The sequence below is a fragment of the Oryx dammah genome, unplaced genomic scaffold (assembly GCF_014754425.2).
Source record: "Oryx dammah isolate SB20612 unplaced genomic scaffold, SCBI_Odam_1.1 HiC_scaffold_1, whole genome shotgun sequence".
Taxonomy (NCBI): domain Eukaryota; kingdom Metazoa; phylum Chordata; class Mammalia; order Artiodactyla; family Bovidae; genus Oryx; species Oryx dammah.
This window is the reverse complement of record NW_024070185.1, coordinates 25,140,296-25,161,390: the sequence shown is the minus strand read 5'-3', so window position 1 is coordinate 25,161,390 and position 21,095 is coordinate 25,140,296. Positions and strand designations below refer to the sequence as shown.

Genomic DNA, 21,095 nt, shown 5'->3' with positions numbered 1-21,095 from the left:
GGGGAGGGGGGTGGGAGGGGGGTTCATGTTTGGGAACACATGTACACCCGTGGTGGATCCATGTCAATGTATGGCAAAACCAATACAGAATTGTAAAGTAAAATAAAAAATAAATTAAAAAAAAAAAAAGAAGAACCTGGGCAAAAAAAAGAACTCTGGTATTGAAAGTACATAATTACCAGATTTTCCTGAGATGATACACGAACACCAAGGATGAATCTGGTTATTTCACCAGAAGAATCTGTTTGCTTAGAGAAGAGATGAGAAGAATTTGTAATTTAAATCAATGTATTTTATCAGATTTTAAAAATTCTTAATGAGAGATAAATCAAATATACCTTCCTCTTTTAAAAACTTAAGTTAGCAGGGACGAAAGAAGCCAACAGATGGCTAAAGCCTAGAAAGGGAGCTTTTTAATTTTCTATGGCAAGTCATCTCTTCTAAGATTGTTAAATTATGGTAATTGAAACTAGGATAACATCAGGATTTTAAGTATTGGAAGAGTTTGGATGGTTTGTTATGTGTTAATTGGAGACCAATGAAGTATTCTTCAAGCCCATACTAATCTCATTATAAGTGAATTAAAGTTTGAGTAATTCACAAATAATAGCTTGTAATTGAGAAAAGGAACTTAAGTCAAAATTAATAAAAGACTGGTTAGGAGTGAAGTGCTGATATCAGCAAGGAAATATCTGTTCAAATTTGGTTTCTATATATATATATTTTTTATATTTTGTTCTTTTATACTTAAAAGTTTCTGATTCATTAATTGGTCCAATACTTAACTCACTAAATACAGTCCTGTAACTATTTCATAGTTTGCATTGAGCAGGCGCATTTACTTAAATCATTTGTTATTGATGGCCTATAACTTTCCTCAGAAACCATTTTGGACTGAAATTTCTAATGCTTGTTTTCCTTTCCAGAGGTGAATTTTATTTTGTTAAAATGTGAAGAAAATCATTCAGCTGTTTTATATTAACAGACTATTTTTTAAAGAAGTTTTAAAAGGGAAGAAAATATTTTTTACTGAATAATTCTCACATGAGCCTTTTGTGCCCAGATAAATGCCTTGGATGAAGAAATTCATGCTTGGCAAAAATTAAAATCCTTGTGGTGAAATAGTCACTTTGTTAAGTAAAATTTGTATTCAAATTTATTAAACTTGAACTTTTAAAAACTGCAAGTTTTTTTCACTGAAGTTCTTTCACACTAAATTTTACTGAGGGGTGTGGTTGTCTTAGAGATGTTCCAAATCTACAGAATGTATCTAGATGTCATTTACTCACTGGATTTCTCAGAATTGAGAAGCAGGTGATACACTGATGTGGAAAATAAGATGCAGTGAACTCCTCAGCTCAGCCTCCCAGATTTGATCTACTGTTAGTATTTTACACATCTTAAGTATATCTTGTTCCTTTTGTATTATTATTGTTTTATATACTTTGGCTTTAGGCAAACCTGAGTTCCAATCCCTAGTTCTCTCTTTTTATGTATATGATTTTCAGCCTCCTAGCCTTTCTCAGCCTCACTTTTCTCACCTGTTAAGTGGGAGTGATAAAACCTTCCAGTTGATGGAAGAGGTAGAGATAATGTGCACAGAATACCTACTACTGAACCAGGTATTTATAGCAATCAATATACATATAGTAGAGGTTAGTATTACTATTATTGTCCACAACGTGGTAATGTCTTCTAATAATAAAGACTTTTCCAAACTCAATATTACTGCTTCAATATCATTGTTGTTTAGTCTTTCAGTCATGTCCGACTCTTTGCGACCCAATGACGTGTAGCCCACCAGGCTCCTCTGTCCATGGGATTTCCCAGGCAAAAATAATTGAGTGGGTTGCCATTTTCTTCTCCAGGGTTTAATACCATATTTCACTCAAATAATCTCTCACAAAAAGTAATACAATACAGTAAAAGGAAGACTTAATTTAGCAGCAGTGTTAAATTATTTGCAAATCATTGTTAGTTCAGTTCAGTTCAGTCGCTCAGTTGTGTCCGACTCTGCGACCCCATGAATTGCAGCACGCCAGGCCTCCCTGTGCATCACCAACTCCCAGAGTTCACTCAGACTCACTTCCATCGAGTCAGTGATGCCATCCAGCCATCTCATCCTCTCTTGTCCCCTTGTCCTCCTTCCCCCAATCCCTCCCAGCATCAGAGTCTTTTCCAATGAGTCAACTCTTCACATGAGTTGGCCAAAGTACTGGAGTTTCAGCTTTAGCATCATTCCTTCCAAAGAAATCCCAGGGCTGATCTCCTTCAGAATGGACTGGTTGGATCTCCTTGCAGTTCAAGGGACTCTCAAGAGTCTTCTCCAACACCACAGTTCAAAAGCATCACAACTTTAGGCAGGGGCATTTCCAGATCCAGTGATATCCAGCTGACAGATGAGGAAACAAAATCTGAGGGGCTGAGAGACATATGCACGGGAAAGAGCAAAATCTATGACACATATCGTCAAACTCCTAGTTCAGATGTGTTTCCATTATTCCTTTCAGGGAGATAAGGCTAGGAAAATAAAAGGAGGGTGAAAAACATAGCATTTTACAGTCTTCATGATTAATGCCAGAGTTCACAAGCAAGAAATCATCATTGGATCTCCTTTATTTTAACTTCCTCAGTGGGTCCCCTTTACATACTGCAAAGTTCATGGCTAGAAGGCATTTTTATCTCCTGCAATTCCCTGTATACACCAAAAATTCCATAACTTCTTGAAAATGTAGAAACATACCATATCTTTTCATTCCTCCGCATCTTTGCCTTTGGTTTCTTCTCCACGTATCCTTCATCTCTTTTAATATCTATTATATTTTTACATCTTTTACACAATTACTTTGTTAAATGTCTACATAATGCTTCTATATGTGAAGCACTGTTTGAACTGCTTCACAAATATTAACTCAGTTGTTTCTCATAATAATCCCAGGAGATAAGTATTATTATTCCATTTTACAGATGACAGAACTGAGGTATAGAAACTAAGGAATAGGGGCAGGATTTCAGAAAGGAGACTGTTTTCAAAGTGCTTACTTTTGACCACTACACTATGTCACATATACTCCAGGAATTTCAAAATCAGGAAACATACCACATTCAGCCAATACTGATGTCTACATGGCATGCTACCAAAGACCTCCAGGTCACAGAATTAATTACCATATAAAATTTATTATAAGCTGTAGCCTAGCTCTCATCTTTTTAAACTCAGAAACCTGATATATTTTTAGCAATCATACAAAGAACAGATCCTTCTCTTGGAGGTAGATTCCCAGTGACTTGGCCTGTGAGATTAATATTTAATTAAAATGCTAATTTGTTCACTTAAAACGAAAATGATTTATTTACTTACATGTCCATAACATGAGCCATACCCATCACAACATATTCAGCCCCTCTGCCTCTTAGCTGTCATATAAAAAAAGACTGCTCTTGGCAAATGGCTTGATCAACATAGTATTATAATGAGGGATGTTTCTGGAATAAGCAAAAAACTCACTGGCATCAGGTAGGTTGGTATGAGGCATCTGTACTGTGATGGCAACAACCTAGCTAAGGGGATCAAGAGGATCATTGGACATTAGCCTGGGCTGTTGCTGGGCAGGGCACTGACAACCTAGTATCTCTTCCATTCTCCTTTTTTCTATGATTCTGGCCAGCCTTGTCTTTCCTTGGTCCCATTCTGTTGTTGAGTGCCTATTAATATAGTCAGTCTGGTTATAGTCAAGTCTTCAAGCCTAGGACCTTTCTACCTCTCTAAGATAGCCTTTGGGTAACTGTATTTTACCCAAAGGCTGAGTGCCAAAGAGTTGATGCTTTCAAACTATGGTGCTGGAGAAGACTCTTGTTAATTCCTTGCACAGCAAGGAGATCAAACCAGTCAATCCTAAAGGAAATCAACCTTGAATATTCATTGGAACAGCTGATGCTGAAGCTGAAGCTCCAATACTTTGGCCCCATGTTACAAAGAGCTGACTCATTGGAAAAGACAATGGTGCTGGGAAAGCTGGAATGCAGGAGGAAAGGGGGACTACACAGATTGAGATGATTGGATGGCATCACTGACTCAATGGACATGAATTTGAGCAGACTCTGGGAGATGGTGAAGGACAGGGAAACCTGGCATGCTGCATTCCATGGGGTTGCAAAGAGTCAGACACAACTGAGCAACTGAACAAGAGCAATCATATTTTCAGATGACATTTTCTTTTTTATAGTGTTCTGAAGACCTAACACGAATACTATCTAGCATTTCTTACACCAAGTCAGAATTGTATGAATAATTTTATTAACAGGGAAGACTAAGTCATACTCATCCTTCTTTGTATTCCCAGAAGTAAATACATTGCCCACCTCATAATAGAAGTTCAGTAGATGTGTGTTGAACAAACAAGTAAATTTTTGGGACAGTGAAGCATCAGTTATGTGTGTAAGCTCTGAATGGCTCAGTTTCAAATCTCAGCTCTACTATTTACTAGTTGTGTGATTTTGGCAAGTTACTTAAGCTCCCTAAGCTTCCATGATCTCATCCATAAAACGGATCTGATGATAGTACCCTGTCTCCTAGGGTTCTAATGTACAAAAGAACCTCAGAAATGTACCTGGAATTCCATAGTTATTTATTAGTAGTATAATCATTCTCTCAGAATTTCATATTATATTTGACTTTTATTTTTAAGTGTGACTCATTTTGAAAAGAGCAGATTACTGCTGTTCTTATGCCATCATTGAATGGTTCATCAAAAATTGATTGTTTCTGTTCACAAGAGTTCAGTAAAATGGAAACTCCCTTGTATTGCTGGTGAGAGTATGTAGTAGTATAGCCTTTATGGAATACAATTTGGCTATATTTATCAAGAGCCTTATAAAAGTTCATTTCTTTTAGTGTCGTAATTCCACTTTTAGAAACTTATCTTTTCTAAAGACATAGGCAGAAACTTGGATAAAACATACATGGACACGATTTATCACACTATCATTTATCAACCTCTATGTTGGAAATTACTTAAATAACAAGAAACAAAAGAATGATTTCACAAGTTACACCATTTGATGGAATAGTATGTAGCTCTCAAAATGATGTTTTTAAAGTTACTTAGTAGTGTGAGAAATATCTTCAAAAAATTTAAGTGGAAACAAAGCAGGCTATAAAATTGTAGAAGTACTGTTATTTCCTCTGAACTGGAAAGAAATTAATATATCAAAATAACAGTAATTATCTTTACATGAGACAACTATGGGAGTATAGAATGTTTTTCTTTGGGGTCGTCTTTCTTTTCTAAAACCTCTACAATGAGCATGTACTTTAGCACTGAAACTGTTGCTTTAAGAATTATGACTTTTTGTGTCCTTAAATATGTAATTTTAAGAAACACATTGAATGTTTTATCATATCAAGATCTAAGATTGATCATATTCGTGAAATTTATCTTTAATTTTGTATCAGAAATAATTGAGATATTAAGAAATAATTAACATTAATATTTTTCAGGAAGTCTTACATTAAAATTAGATTAAATACAAACTCACTGTAAATACAGTGGACTTCCCTAGTGGCTCAGAATTTACCTGTCAATGCAGGAGATGTGGGTTCGATCCCTGTGTTGGAAAGATCCCCTGAAGAAGGAAATAGCAACCCACTGTGTTTTTGCCTGGGAAAACCTTTGGACAGAGGAGCCTGGCAGGCTACAGTTCTTGGTGACGCAAAGAGTTGGACACAACTTAGTGACTAAATAGCAACAAATAAGTACAGTAAGTCCCCTACATATAAGTAAGTTCTGTTCCGAGAGCACATTCATAAATCCAATCTGTTCATAAGCCAAACAAAGTTAGCTTAAGTGCCCAACTAACACAATTGACTATATAGTACTATACAATAATAGGTTTATAATTCTTTGCACACATAATACACACAAAAAAAAAACAAACACAAGAAATAAAAAGTTTCTACTCTTACAGTGCAGTACCTTGAAAAGTACAGTAGTACACTACAACAGGTAGCATACAGGGCCTGGCATCTACTGAACAGGCAAGGAGAGTTACTGACTGGAGGAGGGAGAAGAGGTGGGAGGCAGGAGAGCTGAAGGGTCGTCAGTAATAGGAGACGGAGGGAAAGCTGCAATTTCAGTCATGCCTGACACTGGTGGCACAAGTTCTGGTTCTTTGCTGGATTCAGTTCTATCTATCCTCTTGAAAGAAGAATCCAGTGATGTCTGGACACTGGTTCTTTTTTCCTCATCATAGATGACACAGTAGCACTGGGTTGCATTCCGAATGGCTGCTGCAACCTTTGTATATCATCCTGTGTTCCAGTCCTGTGCCTCAAAAGACTAACAGTGCCTCCTCAAATAAAGAAAATCCCTTTGCCATTTACTCCATCATGACTCTCTTCTGGTTCTTCAATTACTTTTTGTTCCTCTTGTTTCTCTTTATCCTTTCTCTGGGCCTCCCATTCCTGTTGCTTCTTAGCAGTACCGGCTACATCTCTGCTGTTTTTATGCTTCCTGACATCCTGGGCTTGAAATAAAGATATTGTGGTACTGTACTCTATGCAGTACCATACAGTTAAGTACACAAAAGCACAACCACTTGTAAAGGATTCACACATGTGGCAATGTGCACCAGACCCATGAACTAACTTACATGATTGGCTGTGTGAACTCACGTTCACATCTTTGCACATGTTCAACTTGAAGGTTCATATTTGGGGAACTTGCTGTACTTATTTTGACAGCTTTTGAAGCAAAATTAATACTTAGTTTCAAGTCTAATGGAGAAGTCAATTTACGTATTCAGCTTCTTTCAGTTCAGTTCAGTCGCTCAGTCGTGTTCGACTCTTTGCAACCCCATGAATCGCAGCATGCCAGGCCTCCCTGTTCATCACCAACTCCCGGAGTTCACTCAGACTCGCGTCCATCGAGTCAGTGATGCCATCCAGCCATCTCATCCTCTGTTGTCCCCTTCTTCTCCTGCCCCCAATCCCTCCCAGCATCAAAGTCTTTTCCAATGAGTCAACTCTTCTCATGAGGTGGCCAAAGTACTGGAGCTTCAGCTTTAGCATCATTCCTTCCAAAGAAATCCCAGGGTTGATCTCCTTCAGAATGGACTGGTTGGATCTCCTTGCAGTCCAAGGGACTCTCAAAACTTTAGATCTGCTCTATTTAGTATTTGATAGTAACTCCTACCAGGGCATACTCAAAAGAAACCAGAGGCGCATAAGAATATAAATAAAGAGTATAAACGGGTATTAAAGAGGAAATTGATTTTCTAAGAGAACCACTGAAATGTGGAGCCTTTTGTTGGTGGTAATGAGTTGTTGTTGTTTTTTCTCCCTTCCCCCAGGAGCTGTGAGGGAAGAAATATCCGATATAGAACATGCAGTAATGTGGTAAGCATTAACCTTCTATGATTGTGATAATGTATTTTTTAAGCCCTGAATAATGCTAAGCAGTCTCATGTATCCTGAGCAGATATCAACTAATTAGTATATTACCAAGAGTTATTTATTTCATGGTATATGGATTATATACATCAAAAAAATAGGTAATTTTAATGTTCCTCAAGACAAACTTTTAATCACTTGGCCAGATTGAAACTAACTACACTATTTAAAAATAAGAACTGTGTTTCCTTTCTGCTTTCTGGCTTCACATCTAGGTCTCTTGAAAGCAATAAATGAGAAAAGGGAAACCACTTGGGAATCATGAAATAAATATCAGTTCATCAAACTCAGATTTGATAAATTCATTCGTTTAACAATGCTGTTCCATACCAACTGTATGTGAGGCACTGAACTACTACAAAGATCAATAGCATGTGGTTGCTGTCTTAAAACATCTGTGTTATGGTAAGGGATATAGCAAGAGAAGACAGATGCTGACAAATGTAGAAAGAAAGGGATTACGTTTTTGTGGGTTAAAAGCAGAGGGAAATCTGAAGGACCTTCCAGAAGGAGGTGATTTGACGTAGGACTGAGAAGCCTAGGAAGGCTGTGATTGGCCCAGACTAGGTGGAAGGGGATGATAGCCAGTCCAAGTGGAGGAAACATAACAGGCAACTTTGGAGACAGGAATATTGAAGGTGTGTTCTGAACACGAATTTAAATAGGATTGTGCTTAGCAGTATGGAAGAGAAGAATTGAAAGCTATTTTGAGGTTACACCATGAAGAGATTTGAATATTAAGCTTCCAACTTTATTTTCCTTCAGTGACTAATGGAGGGTCACCAGAGGTTGTGGAGTGAGAGTAGGATATTGGTGAGTTCCACTTTGGGAAGTTTAATTCTGTAATGATGTGAGGGGTGCACTGGAACAGGAAACAAGTAGAGAACAAGAAGTAATGAGGCTGAAAACAGCAGGAAATAGATATGAGAGATCAAAATTAAATTCACTCCGTAAGACTTCCCAAGTGATTTAATTAGAGTGATGAGTCGTAGTGGGAGTGAAGGAATGTTTTACGTGCATGTTTAGAGCTCTAGTGCTTCTGAATCGCTTTCTTACAGATGTTATTTTTTTTGATGTTCACATGACGGGCGTCTTCCTTATTCTGATCTCTGCTCAAATGCCACCTCTTCAAAGAGGTTTCCTTGACTGCTTTATCTAATATAATTGTCCCATTGCTTGGCCCCAACTCTCACAATAGTCAATCAATCATATTTAGCTTTTTTTTTTTTTTTGACTGTGCAAGCTCTTTTTTGCAGAGTGTGGGCTTCTTTAGTTGTGGTGTTTGAGCTTAGTTGCCCCTAGGAATGTGGGATCTTCCACAGCCAGGGATCAAACCCATGTCCCCTGCATTGGCTGATGGACTTTTAACCACTGGACCACCAGGGAAGTCCCTATCTTATTTGAGTACTTATTTATGTGCTCTGTTCCCCAACTCTGGAATGTAAATTCCTTAAGCATAGATAGAGCCTCATTTACCTTGTCCACTCCTACATCCCCAGTGCCTAGAACTTATATATATGTTAAGCATACAGTAGATATTTGTTGAATGCAAAAGGAGTGCTGGTCTTCTAGAAGAATGGTGAATGTCATTATCAAAAGTGTGAACACTGAGAGGTTTGAGAGAAAAGTAAAAGTGAAAGTCAGTCGTGTCCAATTCTTTGCAACCCCAGGCTCCTCTGTCCATGGAATTCTCCAGGCCAGAAGTAGTTACGCTAGTGTATCAGGAATGAAATCAAGACGGCAGCACATAAAGCATATTAATAAAGAAATGGAATCTATAGGTCTGTTGTTCTTATAAAGTGTTAACAGAAGCACTCCATCATTTGTAGAGCCACAGAAGGGTGGGAAGATGTGTTGCTTTGTTTTGTTTTGTTTGTTTAAATAAGAGAGCCCTGAGAGATGAGTTTGATCTGGAGGGCAAACTTGATGATATTTGCAGGTAAGAGTATTCTTGATGCCACAGCTCCCAAAGCCAACATTGGGTGACAAGAAGAGAAGGGATCTTGATAGAGGGAAAGGACATAAACTGTGTTCTTAACAACAGACACAAATTGAGAAAGACACAAATTGAAGATATAGAAAACTTTTGAAGACCACGTTGTTATAGCAGAGGGGGTTCGACTGAGGTTAGAGAACTTGCTGTTACAGAGAACATGGTCCAGAGTGTGTAAGGTCTTATTCTGGCAATACTGAGATGCCCCCCAAAAATGGACAGTGGAGTCCACATATAAGCAATATCATACAATATTTGTGTTTCTCTGTCTGACTTATTTTACTTAATTTGGTAATCTCTAGGTCCATCCATGTTGCCGCAAATGGCATCATTTCATTCTTTTTTATGGTAAAGTAATAGTCACTGTGTGTATGTACCACATCTTCTTTATCCAAATAGTACAAATGAACTTATTTACAAAGCAGAAATAAAGTCATAGATGTTGAAAGCAAACTTATAGTTAACAAAGGCAAAACAGAAGTGGAGAAATAAATTAGGATTTGGGGATTAACATATACACATGACTATATATAAGATAACTAATAAGGACCTACTGTATAGCACAGAGAATTCTACTTAATACTCCATAATAATCTATATGGGAAAAGAATCTAAAAAAAGAGTGGATATATGTATAACTGGTTCACTTTGCTGTATGCTTGAAATTAACACATTGTAAATCAACTATACTTCAATAATTTTTTCTTTTAAAAAAGCGAGATGGACAGTGGAGGTGACTCCTGGCCAGAAGACAAATGAGATGAGAAAGACTAAAATGAGTGAACAGTATAATTTTATATAAATGCACGACCAGGAACACAAGCAAGTAGAAGGCATGATAATTGGAAGTAGAAGCAATTGTTCAATAGAATATTTTGCCTAGTTCATTTCTCTATTTCCATTTAAGACACTAGTGACATATAACATAACCCATAGCATTGTCTTCTTCACCACGCACATGCACACACCCCTCACCCAACTGCTGATTAATTAAAAAGATCAAATAGCTGTGGTGACTTTTGTTATGTTTTTTAAAAATTGACAGTTTGTTGTAGTTACAGTATGAAAAATTTTTTATATAAATATACTATAGCTCATTGGTTTTCTTTATGATCCTTTTTATTATGGTGATATATATGTGTGTGTTATATATGTGTGTGTGTGTGTGTGTATATATATATAGATATAGATATAGATATAGATATAAAATCATTTTAAAAACACACGACATAGAAAACAAACATAGTTACCAAAGGAGAAGGAGATGGGGAGGGATAAATAAGGAGTTTGGGTGTTAACATATATATACTACTATATTTAAAAAAGATAACCAATGAGGACCTACTGTATAGCACAGGGAACTGTACTCAATATTTTATAATCACCTATAAGGGAAAAGAATCTGAAAAAATCGTGATATATGTATGTATAACTGAATCATGTTGCTGTACACCTGAAACTAACACAGAATGGTAAATCAACTGTACTCCAATAAAAAAAAAAAACCACAAAAGCAAACACAATGAAAACATTTTTTAATTAAATGAATTATAAAATATGAAAAACACACAGACATGATGTTTTTAAAGAAATCTCCTTAACTACTATTCCTTTTCTGTCTAGCCTTAAGGATAATAGAATGGGTCCAGACTACCCTAAGTAGACGTGAATGCTTAAAGCATCATGAGCAGATGTCTGCCTACTCTTTCCTTTAAGATCTTCAGAAACAGCCCCAAACTTCTTTGTTATCATTATGAACATTTCCCTGGACAGATGCAGGCGAAAGCTGACCTAACATTACTTAAAACCAATAGCACAAGCCAACTCTTTGCAGCTTGTAGAATCAAACTGACACTGAATTTTTTATGAGAACCTAGAGTCTTCAAGTAATTCAGTGTTTTTTTTTTTTTTTCTGGCTTTTGGCCATGACAGAAGCAACACTGCCAAAAATACAAACGAAAAATTTCATAAGAAAGAATTTTTTCATAATCACATTCCAATTTTTTCAAACTAAGAAGTTCAGAACAATTCAATTAAGTATTCCCCTTTTAGTTGCTTGTTTTGGAAAAACTTGAGGGGCTCTTATTAGTTAAGCCTCCAAGGTCACTTGTTAATCCCTGGATAGCTTCCTAGGCCTCTTCTGAGCCACTTCTTCTCCAGAGAGTCACCTCTATTTCTATTCTTTGTACTTGCTATATACAGCATTTCTTTGGGTTCTTGTTTCCCGACACTGAGGAAGAGAAAAGATCTCCTTAGATTACCAGTTTTTCTGGCTCAACTGAATTATCAGCTCATGTGCTTTTATTGTTTTATTGTTAATCACTGTATAGACAGATTATATCCATATAAGAAAGTTAAAGTTTCCATAATGTCCCCATGGTTCTTGGAGTCGTGGTACCTTCTTATACCATTTCTACCTGATCCAAGCAGGCTATTTTCATTCCTAAGGATGTAGTTCATCCAATTTTTCCCATTGGACAGTCCCTGCTCTTTTTAAGAAAAGTGGCAAGGCTCTCTCTGAAAGAAAAAGCTAAGGATAGGGACTTCCTCAGCAGTTCAGTGGTTAAGACAGTCCACTTTCAGTGGTTGGGGGTGCAGGTGGGTTCAATGCCTGATCGGGGAACTAGGATGCCACATGCTACACAGCACAGCCAAAAATAATTTAAAACAAAAGAAAACTAAGGATCACATCAGGATAAACAGTGGGTGTAAACCCAGCAGACCATTCAAGTGGGTTACTAGGTCTCAGATTGTCCCTGCTGCTGCTGCTGCTGCTGCTAAGTCGCTTTAGTCATGTCCGACTCTGTGCGACCCCATAGACAGCAGCCCACCAGGCTCCCCCATCCCTGGGATTCTCCAGGCAAGCACAATGGAGTGGGTTGCCATTTCCTTCTCCAATGCATGAAAGTGAAAAGTGAAAGTGAAGTCGTTCAGTCATGTCCGACTCTTCGCGACCCCATGGACTGCAGCCTACCAGGCTCCTCCACCCATGGGATCTTCCAGGCAAGAGTACTGGAGTGGGGTGCCATCGCCTTCTCCACAGATTGTCCCTGGATCCTCTCAAAATTCTCCTTAGATCACATTTCCTGTTTGTTCAAATAACCTCACATCTGAACGCTTTGATCTTAATTAGATGTTCAAAATTGACTTCCAAAGTGGTGAGAGGAATGCTATGTGTCTTATAAACTGTTTCTTCATCACTGTCCTTAATCTTCACTAGAACTGAGATTTAAGAGATAGTGACCACAGTTAGCATCCTATTAGGCTAAGGTGCCTGTAGTAGTTGATGGCATTCTTATGTTCCTTATTGAGATTTTATTACTCCACTGCAGCACTGTACTGTTCTTAAAAATTACTCTTGCAAGATTACAGTTGGTAAACCACGTTTCCATATCTTTTCTAAAAACTCTCAGGGAACAATCAGAAGTGGGGGTGAGGTGGGTGGGCAGGGATTTCTGTCTTCTGAGGAAATGGTTGAAACCATTAAAAGCCTTTTTAGCACATGGAGACAAAATGTTATTCATTCCAAGAATAACTGACCATGAGAATTGTTCTCAGGACTGGGGTATATTGATGAATAGGACCAAAACCTAATTCTCCTGAAGCTTTCATTCTAATGGAGGAAGCCAGATTACAAACCGACAGACAAGTTATTTAAAGGAAACAATATCAGGTAGTGATCAGTGCTCTGCAGAGAATTAAATGATCAGTGGTGACTTCAGATTGGAAGATTGGGGAAGTCCACTTGGGGACGGACATTTGAATGACAGGAAGAAAAGTGTAGTAATATCAGGGAAAGAGTGAATCAGAGAGGAGGAACAGTCAGTACAGAGGCTCTAAAGGATGAAGGAACACAGTGTGTCCAAAGAAAGAACAAAGTCAGTGTAGAGACTAGTGTGCAAGGAGAAGAGTATTAGAAGATAAGAAAAATAAAGGTGCAGTTAGACAGGAGCTAGATCATGCTGGGTGTCATAAAGTGTTATAGTTTTAATGCCAAGAGGAACTACTGAGACTTTTAGGGAGGGGAAAATAAAGTTGTACTCAGGATTTTAAAAATAACTTTGGCTGCAGGATCACTCCAGAGATGGATTGCACAAAAGAGAGTGGAAGTAGACATTTCAGTTCAGAAGTAATTCCAGTAGTTTCCTTGAGTGCTAATGGATGCTTGCACTAAGTGGACAATGGTAGGAAGATGTAGACTGTGTTTTAGAGGGAGAATGTCTTTTCCTAAGTCACTTGGCTTTGTCCTCACTTAGATACAATCCACTTTTATGGTCTACAGTATCATTACTATGAAATGCCTTACATGCAGCTTTCCAGCAAGAGACAAAGGCATCAGCTATAATGGTCAGATAGGACAGAGTGGTTCTAGGCAAGTTTATAACTTTGGGGGCCTCAGTTTCTGCACCTAAATAACAAGAGGATTGAACTAAGATTTCAAAGATCCCTTCCAGCTCTAAAATTCTGTAGTTCTTAAAAAAATTTATATCTGGGGTATTGGATCTAAACAATGAAGATATCTATGTTGGTTTTGTGACTGGCAGTACTGCATTGAACAGATTTCTCCAGCAGTAAAGTAGGGTTAAATCGAAGTGAGCACAAATGGACCATAGAAGTAAAGTTCTTGTCTTTGGTGTAGACTTTGATCAGCCATCTTAACCAGTTATTCTCATCACTGAAGTTGTAAAGGTTCATGGCTTTCATAACATCCTTAAAGTGGTTATTAATGATGAATCAAAAGAAAAATCACATTTGATCCCATGCCCATTTTTCTCATCGTGTCTTTGTACAGCATAAATTAAGGGCACATTTGGTGCTTTATGTCAATAATGGAATAGAAACTCATGGAAAGAAAGAACATTCTGCTATAGGACTTTCTTGGTCAGAATTTTCTTTTCTTTTTTAAAAAATTTATTTATTTTAATTGGAGGTAATTACTTTACAATATTGTGGTAGTTTTTGCCATGCATTCACATGAGTCAGCCATGGGTGTACATGTGTTCCCCATCCTGAACCCCCCTGCCACCTCCCTTCCCATCTCATCCCTCAGGGTCATCCCAGTGCACCAGCCCTGAGCACCCTGTCTCATTCATCAAACCTGGATTGGCAATCTATTTCACATATGATAATATACATGTTTCAATGGTGTTTTCTCAAGTCATCCCACCCTCGCATTCTCCCACAGAGTCCAAAAGTCTGTTCTTTACATCTGAGTCTCTTTTGCTATCTCACATATAGGGTCATCATTACCATCTTTCTAAATTCCATATATATGTGTTAATATACTGTATTGGTGTTTTCCTTTCTGACTTACTTCGCTCTGTATAATAGGCTCCAGTTTCATCCACCTCATTAGAATTTATTCAAATACATTCTTTTGAATAGCTGAGTAATATTCCATTGTGTATATGTACCACAGCTTTCTTATCCATTCGTCTGCTGATGGACATCTAGGTTGCTTCCATGTCCTGGCTATTATAAACAGTGCTGTGATAAACACTAGGGGTACATGTGTCTCTTTCAATTCTGGTTTTCTCAGTGTATATGCCCAGCAGTGGGATTTCTGGGTCATATGGCAGTTCTATTTCCAGTTTTTTAAGGAATCTCCACACTGTTCTCCATAGTGACTGTACTAGTTTGCATTCCCACCAACAGTGTAAGAGGGTTCCTTTTTCTCCACACCCTCTCCAGCATTTCTTGTTTTTAGACTTTTGGATCGCAACCATCTGGGTGGTGTGAGATGATACCTCACTGTGGTTTTGATTTGCATTTCTCTGATAATGAGTGATGTTGAGCATCTTCTCATGTGTTTGTTAGCCATCTGTATGTCTTCTTTGGAAAAATGTCTGTTTAGTTATTTGGCCCATTTTTTGATTGGATCATTTATTTTTCTGGAATTGAGCTGTAGGAGTTACTAGTATATTTTTGAGATTAATTCTTTGTCAGTTGCTTCATCTGCTATTATTTTCTCCCACTCTGAGGGTGTCTTTTCACCTTGCTTATAGTTTCCTTCATTGTGCAAAAGCTTTTAAGTTTAATTAGGTCCCATTTATTTATTTTTGCTTTATTTCCATTACTCTGGGAGGTGGATCATAGAGGATCCTGCTATGATTTATGTCAGAGTGTTTTGCCTATGTTTTCCTCTAGGGTTTTTTTATTTTTTTTTATTTTTTTATTTATTTATTTTTTTTAATTTATTTATTTATTTTTAATTTTTACTTTACAATTCTGTATTGGTTTTGGCATAGATTGACATGAATCCACCACAGGTGTAGGGTTTTTTTAAATTTTGGTCTTATATTTAGATCTTTAATCCATTTTGAGTTTATTTTTGTGTATGGTGTTAGAAAGTGTTCTAGTTTCATTCTTTTACAAGTGGTTGACCAGTTTTCCCAGCACCACTTGTTAAAGAGATTGTCTTTTCTCCATTGTATATTCTTGCCTCCTTTGTCAAAGATAAGGTGTCCATTATCTCTGGGCTTTCTATTTTGTTCCACTGATCTATATTTCTGTCTTTGTGCCAGTACCATACTGTCTTGATGACTGTAGCTTTGTAGTATAACCTGAAGTCAGGCAGGTTGATTCCTCGAGTTCCATTCTTCTTTCTCAAGATTGCTTTGGCTATTTGAGTTTTTTTGTATTTCCATACAAATTGTGAAGTTATTTGTTCTAGTTCTTTGAAAAATACCATTGGTAGCTTGATAGGGATTGCATTGAATCTATAGATTACTTTGGGTAGTATACTCATTTTCACTATATTGATTCTTCTGATCGATGGACATGATATATTTCTCCATCTATTTGTGTCATCTTTGATTCCTTTTGTCAATGTTTTATAGTTTTCTATATATAGATCTTTTGTTTCTTTAGGTAGATATATTCCTAAGTATTTTATTCTTTTCGTTGCAATGGTGAATGGAATTGTTTCCTTAATTTCTCTTTCTGTTTTCTCATTGTTAGTATATAGGAATGCAAGGGATTTCTGTGTGTTAATTTTATATCCTGTAACTTTACTATATTCATTGATTAGCTCTAGTAATTTTCTGGTGGAGTCTTTAGGGTTTTCTATGTAGAGGATCATGTCATCTGCAAACAGGGAGAGTTTTATTTCTTCTTTTCCAGTCTGGATTCTTTTCATTTCTTTTTCTTCTCTGATTGCTGTGGCTAAAACTTCCAAAACTATGTTGAATAGTAGTGGCAAGAGTTGGCATCCTTGTCTTGTTCCTGACTTTAGGGGAAATGGTGTCAATTTTTAACCATTGAGGATAATGTTTGCTGTGGGTTTATCATATATGGCTTTTATTATGTTGAGGTATGTTCCTTCTATTCCTGCTTTCTGAAGGTTTTTATCATAAATGGATGTTGAATTTTGTCAAAGGCTTTCTCTGCATCTATTGAGATAATCATATGGTTTCTATCTTTCAATTTGTTAATGTGGTGTATCACATTGATTGATTTGCAGATATTGAAGAATCCTTGTATCCCTGGGATAAAGCCCACTTGGTCATGATGTATGATCTTTTTAATATGTTGTTGGGGTTCTGTTCGCTAGAATTTTGTTAAGGATTTTTCCATCTATGTTCATCAGTTATATTGGCCTGTAGTTTTCTTTTTTTGTGGCATCTTCGTCTAGTTTTGGTATTAGGGTGAATGTGGCCTCAGAGAATGAGTTTGGATGTTTACCTTCCTCTGCAATTTTCTGGAAGAGTTTGAGTAGGATAGGTGTTAGCTCTTCTCTAAATTATTGGTAGAATTCAGCTGTGAAGCCATCTGGTCCTGAGCTTTTGTTTGTTGGAAGATTTCTAATTACAGTTTCAATTTCTGTGCTTGTGATGGGTCTGTTAAGATTTTCTATTTCTTCCTGGTTCAGTTTTGAAAAGTTGTACTTTTCTAAGAATTTGTCCATTTCTTCCAAGTTGTTCATGTTATTGGCATATAGTTACTGATAATAGTCTCTTATGATCCTTTGTATATCTGTGTTGTCTGTTGTGATTTCTCCATTTTCATCTCTAATTTTGTTGATTTGATTCTTCTCCCTTTGTTTCTTGATGAGTGTGGCTAATGGTTTGTCAATTTTGTTTATCTTCTCAAAGAACCAGCTTTTAGCTTTGTTGATTTTTGCTATGGTCTCCTTTGTTTCTTTTGCTGTTATTTCTGCCTTAACTTTTAAGATTTCTGTCCTTCTACTAACCCTGGGGTTTTTCATTTCTTCTTTTTCTAGTTGCTTTAGGTGTAGAGTTAGGTTATTTATTTGATTTTTCTCCTGTTTCCTGATGTAGGCTTGTATTGCTATGAACCTTCCCCTTAGCACTGCTTTTACTGTATCCCATAGGTTTTCGGGTGTTGTGTTTTCATTTTCATTCATTTCTATGCATATTTTGTTTTCTTTTTTTTTATTTCTTCTGTGATTTGTTAGTTATTCAGAAGAGTGTTGTTTAGCCTCCATATGTTTGTATTTTTACTAGTTTTTTTTTTCCTGTAGTTGACATCTAATCTTACCACATTGTAATTGGAAAAGATGCTTGAGATGATTTCTATTTTTTTTAATTTACCAAGGTTATATTTATGGCCCAGGATGTGATCTATCCTGGAGAAGGTTCCGTGTGCACTTGAGAAAATAGATGAAATTCCTTGTTTTAGGGTGAAATGTCCTATAGATATCAATTAGGTCTAACTGGTCCATTCTATCATTTAAAGTTTGTGTTTCCTTGCTAATTTTCTGTTTAGTTGATCTATCCATAGGTGTGAGTGGGGTATTAAAGTCTCCCACTATTATTGTGTTATTGTTAATTTCCCTTTTCATACTTGTTAGCATTTGTCTTACATATTGTGGTGCTCCTATGTTGGGTACATATATATTTATAATTGTTATATCTTTTTCTTGGATTGATCCTTTGATCATTATGTAGTGTCCTTCTTTGTCTCTTTTCATAGCCTTTATTTCAAAGTCTATTTTATCTGATATGAGTATTGCTACTCCTGCTTTCTTTTGGTCTCCATTTGTGTGAAATATCTTTTTCCAGCCCTTCATTTTCAGTCTATATGTATCCCTAGGTTTGAGGTGGGTCTCTTGTAGACAGCATACATAGGGGTCTTGTTTTTGTATCCATTCAGCCAGTCTTTGTCTTTTGTTTGGGGCATTCAACCCATTTACATTTAAGGTAATTATTGATAAGTATAATCCCATTGCCATTTACTTTGTTGTTTTGGTTTTGAGTTTATAAACCTTTTCTGTGTTTCCTGTCTAGAGAAGATCCTTTAGCATTTGTTGGAGAGCTGGTTGGGTGGTGCTGAATTCTCTGAGCTTTTGCTTGTCTGTAAAGTTTTTTATTTTTCCTTCATATTTGAATAAGATCCTTGCTGGGTACAGTAATCTGGGTTGTAGGTTTTTCTCTTTCATCAATAAGTATGTCCTGCCCTTCCCTTCTGGCTTGAAGAGTGTCTATTGAAAGATCAGCTGTTATCCTTGTGGGAATCCCATTGTGAGTTATTTGTTGTTTTCCCTTTGCTGCTTTTAATATTTTTTTCTTTGTGTTTGGTCTTTGTTAATTTGATTAATATGTGTCTTGGGGTGTTTCACCTTGGGTTTATCCTGTTTGAGACTCTCTGGGTTTCTTGGACTTGGATGGCTATTTCCTTCACCATTTTAAGGAAGTTTTCAACTATTATCTCAAGTATTTTCTCATGGCCTTTCTTTTTGTCTTCTTCTTCTGGGACTCCTATGACTTGAATGTTGGGGCGTTTAACATTGTTCCAGAGGTGTCTGAGGTTGTCCTCATTTCTTTTAATTGTTTTTCTTTTTTCCTCTCTGCTTCATTTATTTCCACCATTCTATCTTCCCACTCACCTATCCTATCTTCTGCTTCAGTTATTCTACTGTTGGTTCCCCTCCAGAGAGTTTTTTATGTCATTTATTGCATTACTCTTTATTGATTGACTCTTTTTAATTTCTTCTAGGTCCTTGTTAAACTTTTCTCGCATCTTCTCAATCCTTGTCTCCAGACTATTTATCTGTAAATCTATTTTGTTTTCAAGATTTTGGATCCTTTTACTATCATTATTGTGAATTCTTTTTCAGGTAGACTCCCTATCTCCTCTTTTGTTTGGTTTGGTGGGCTTTTATCATGTTCCTTTACATGCTGAATATTTCTCTGCCTTTTTTATCTTGCTTAGGTTGCTGTGTTTGGGGTGGCCTTTCTGTATGATGAAAGTTTGTGGTTCCTCTTTATTGTGGAGGTTCCTCCATGTGGGTGGGGGAAAGTGACTTGTCAAGGTTTCCTAGTTAGGGAAGCTTGCATCAGTGTTCTGGTGGGTGGAGCTGGATCTCTTCTCTCTGGAGTGCAATGACGTGTCCAGTAGTGAGTTTTGAGGTGTCTATGGGTTTGGTGTGACTTTTGGCCACCTGTATTTTTGTGCTCAGAGTTATGTTCCTGCGTTTTTGGAAATTAGCTTGGTATGTCTTGCTCTGAAACTTGTTGGCTCTTGGGTGGAGCTTGGTTTCAGTATAGGTATGGAGGCTTTTGGATGGGCTCTTGTCGATTAATGTTCCCTGGAGTCAGGAGTTTTCTGGTGTTCTCAAGTTTTGGACTTAAGCCTCCTGCCTCTGGCTTTCAATCTTATTCTTACAGTAGCCTCAAGACTTCTCCATCCATACAGCACTGATGATAAAACATCTAGGTTAATGCTTAAAAGATTATCCACAGTGAGGGACACCCAAAGAGGTTCACAGAGTTACATGGAGAAGAGAAGAGGGGGGAGGGAGATAGAGGTGACCAGGAGGAGAAAAGGGGGAATCAAAAAGGGAGAGCGCATCTAGCCAGTAATCAATTCCCTCAGTAATTTGCTCTCCTCAGTCTGGAACACTCAGAGAGGCTCATGGAGCTCCATAGAGAAGAGAAGAGGGAAGAAGGAGATAGAGGTGACCAGGGGGAGAGGGGGAGAGTCAAAAGGAGAGAGACCAACCTAGCCAATGATCAGTTCTTTAAGTGTTCTCCACAGCCTGGAACACCCAAAGAGATTCAGAGTTAACTAAAGAAGAGAGGGGGAGGGAGGAGACAGAGGTGACCCATTTAGTACCTCATGGCTCTGGAGGTCAGAAGTCCAGATGGGCTCAACTCGTTTCTCAGCTCAATCCAAAATGTCCAAAGTCCTCCATCTTCTAATAGGTTGCAGGGCACTCTCTTTGGGCTGTTTTTAAATATCAAGTCCACATTCAAAAGATAAAGATTTAATTTCCAATTGCAGACAAGGTGGAGTGACAGGGCTTGGATTATCTTCTCACCGCCAACCTGATGGCATCTTCCTCTCTTAGTCCTCCACACAGGAAAGGCCCAGAATTTTCTTTCATGAAAAAACTTAATCTGTTTATTAGTGATCAAATTATAATTTGCTGAGAAACAAGGCTGAATTGTGTCTAAATACTGAATTATGATTTGCAGGTTTTGCCATTGAAAGAAACAGAGAATCGGTTCACTTGAGCAATATAAAGGTAGAAAATCAGGTTTGGGAGGGAGAATTACAGAGAGTTTACTTTAAGACAAGGATAATTGGAAACCATTGGAGACTCAAATGGAGTTTTCAAGTATAAAGTTAGAGAAGTAGTATTGGAGCCGCTTGAGAGGGCTGAACTGGAGTTTAAAAATGGGAGTCATC

General features: G+C 37.3%; 1 protein-coding gene across 2 annotated transcripts in view; it reads left to right on the top strand.

Moving 5' to 3' along the window:
- ADAMTSL1 (ADAMTS like 1) overlaps nucleotides 1-21,095 on the top strand; it is a 797,811-nt gene that overhangs the window by 379,722 nt on the left and 396,994 nt on the right. For both annotated transcript variants that reach the window (XM_040238476.1, XM_040238469.1), the window contains exon 3: nucleotides 7,351-7,396. In XM_040238476.1, coding sequence (XP_040094410.1) covers nucleotides 7,351-7,396 — 46 coding nt within the window. The remainder of the gene's footprint in view (nucleotides 1-7,350; nucleotides 7,397-21,095) is intronic.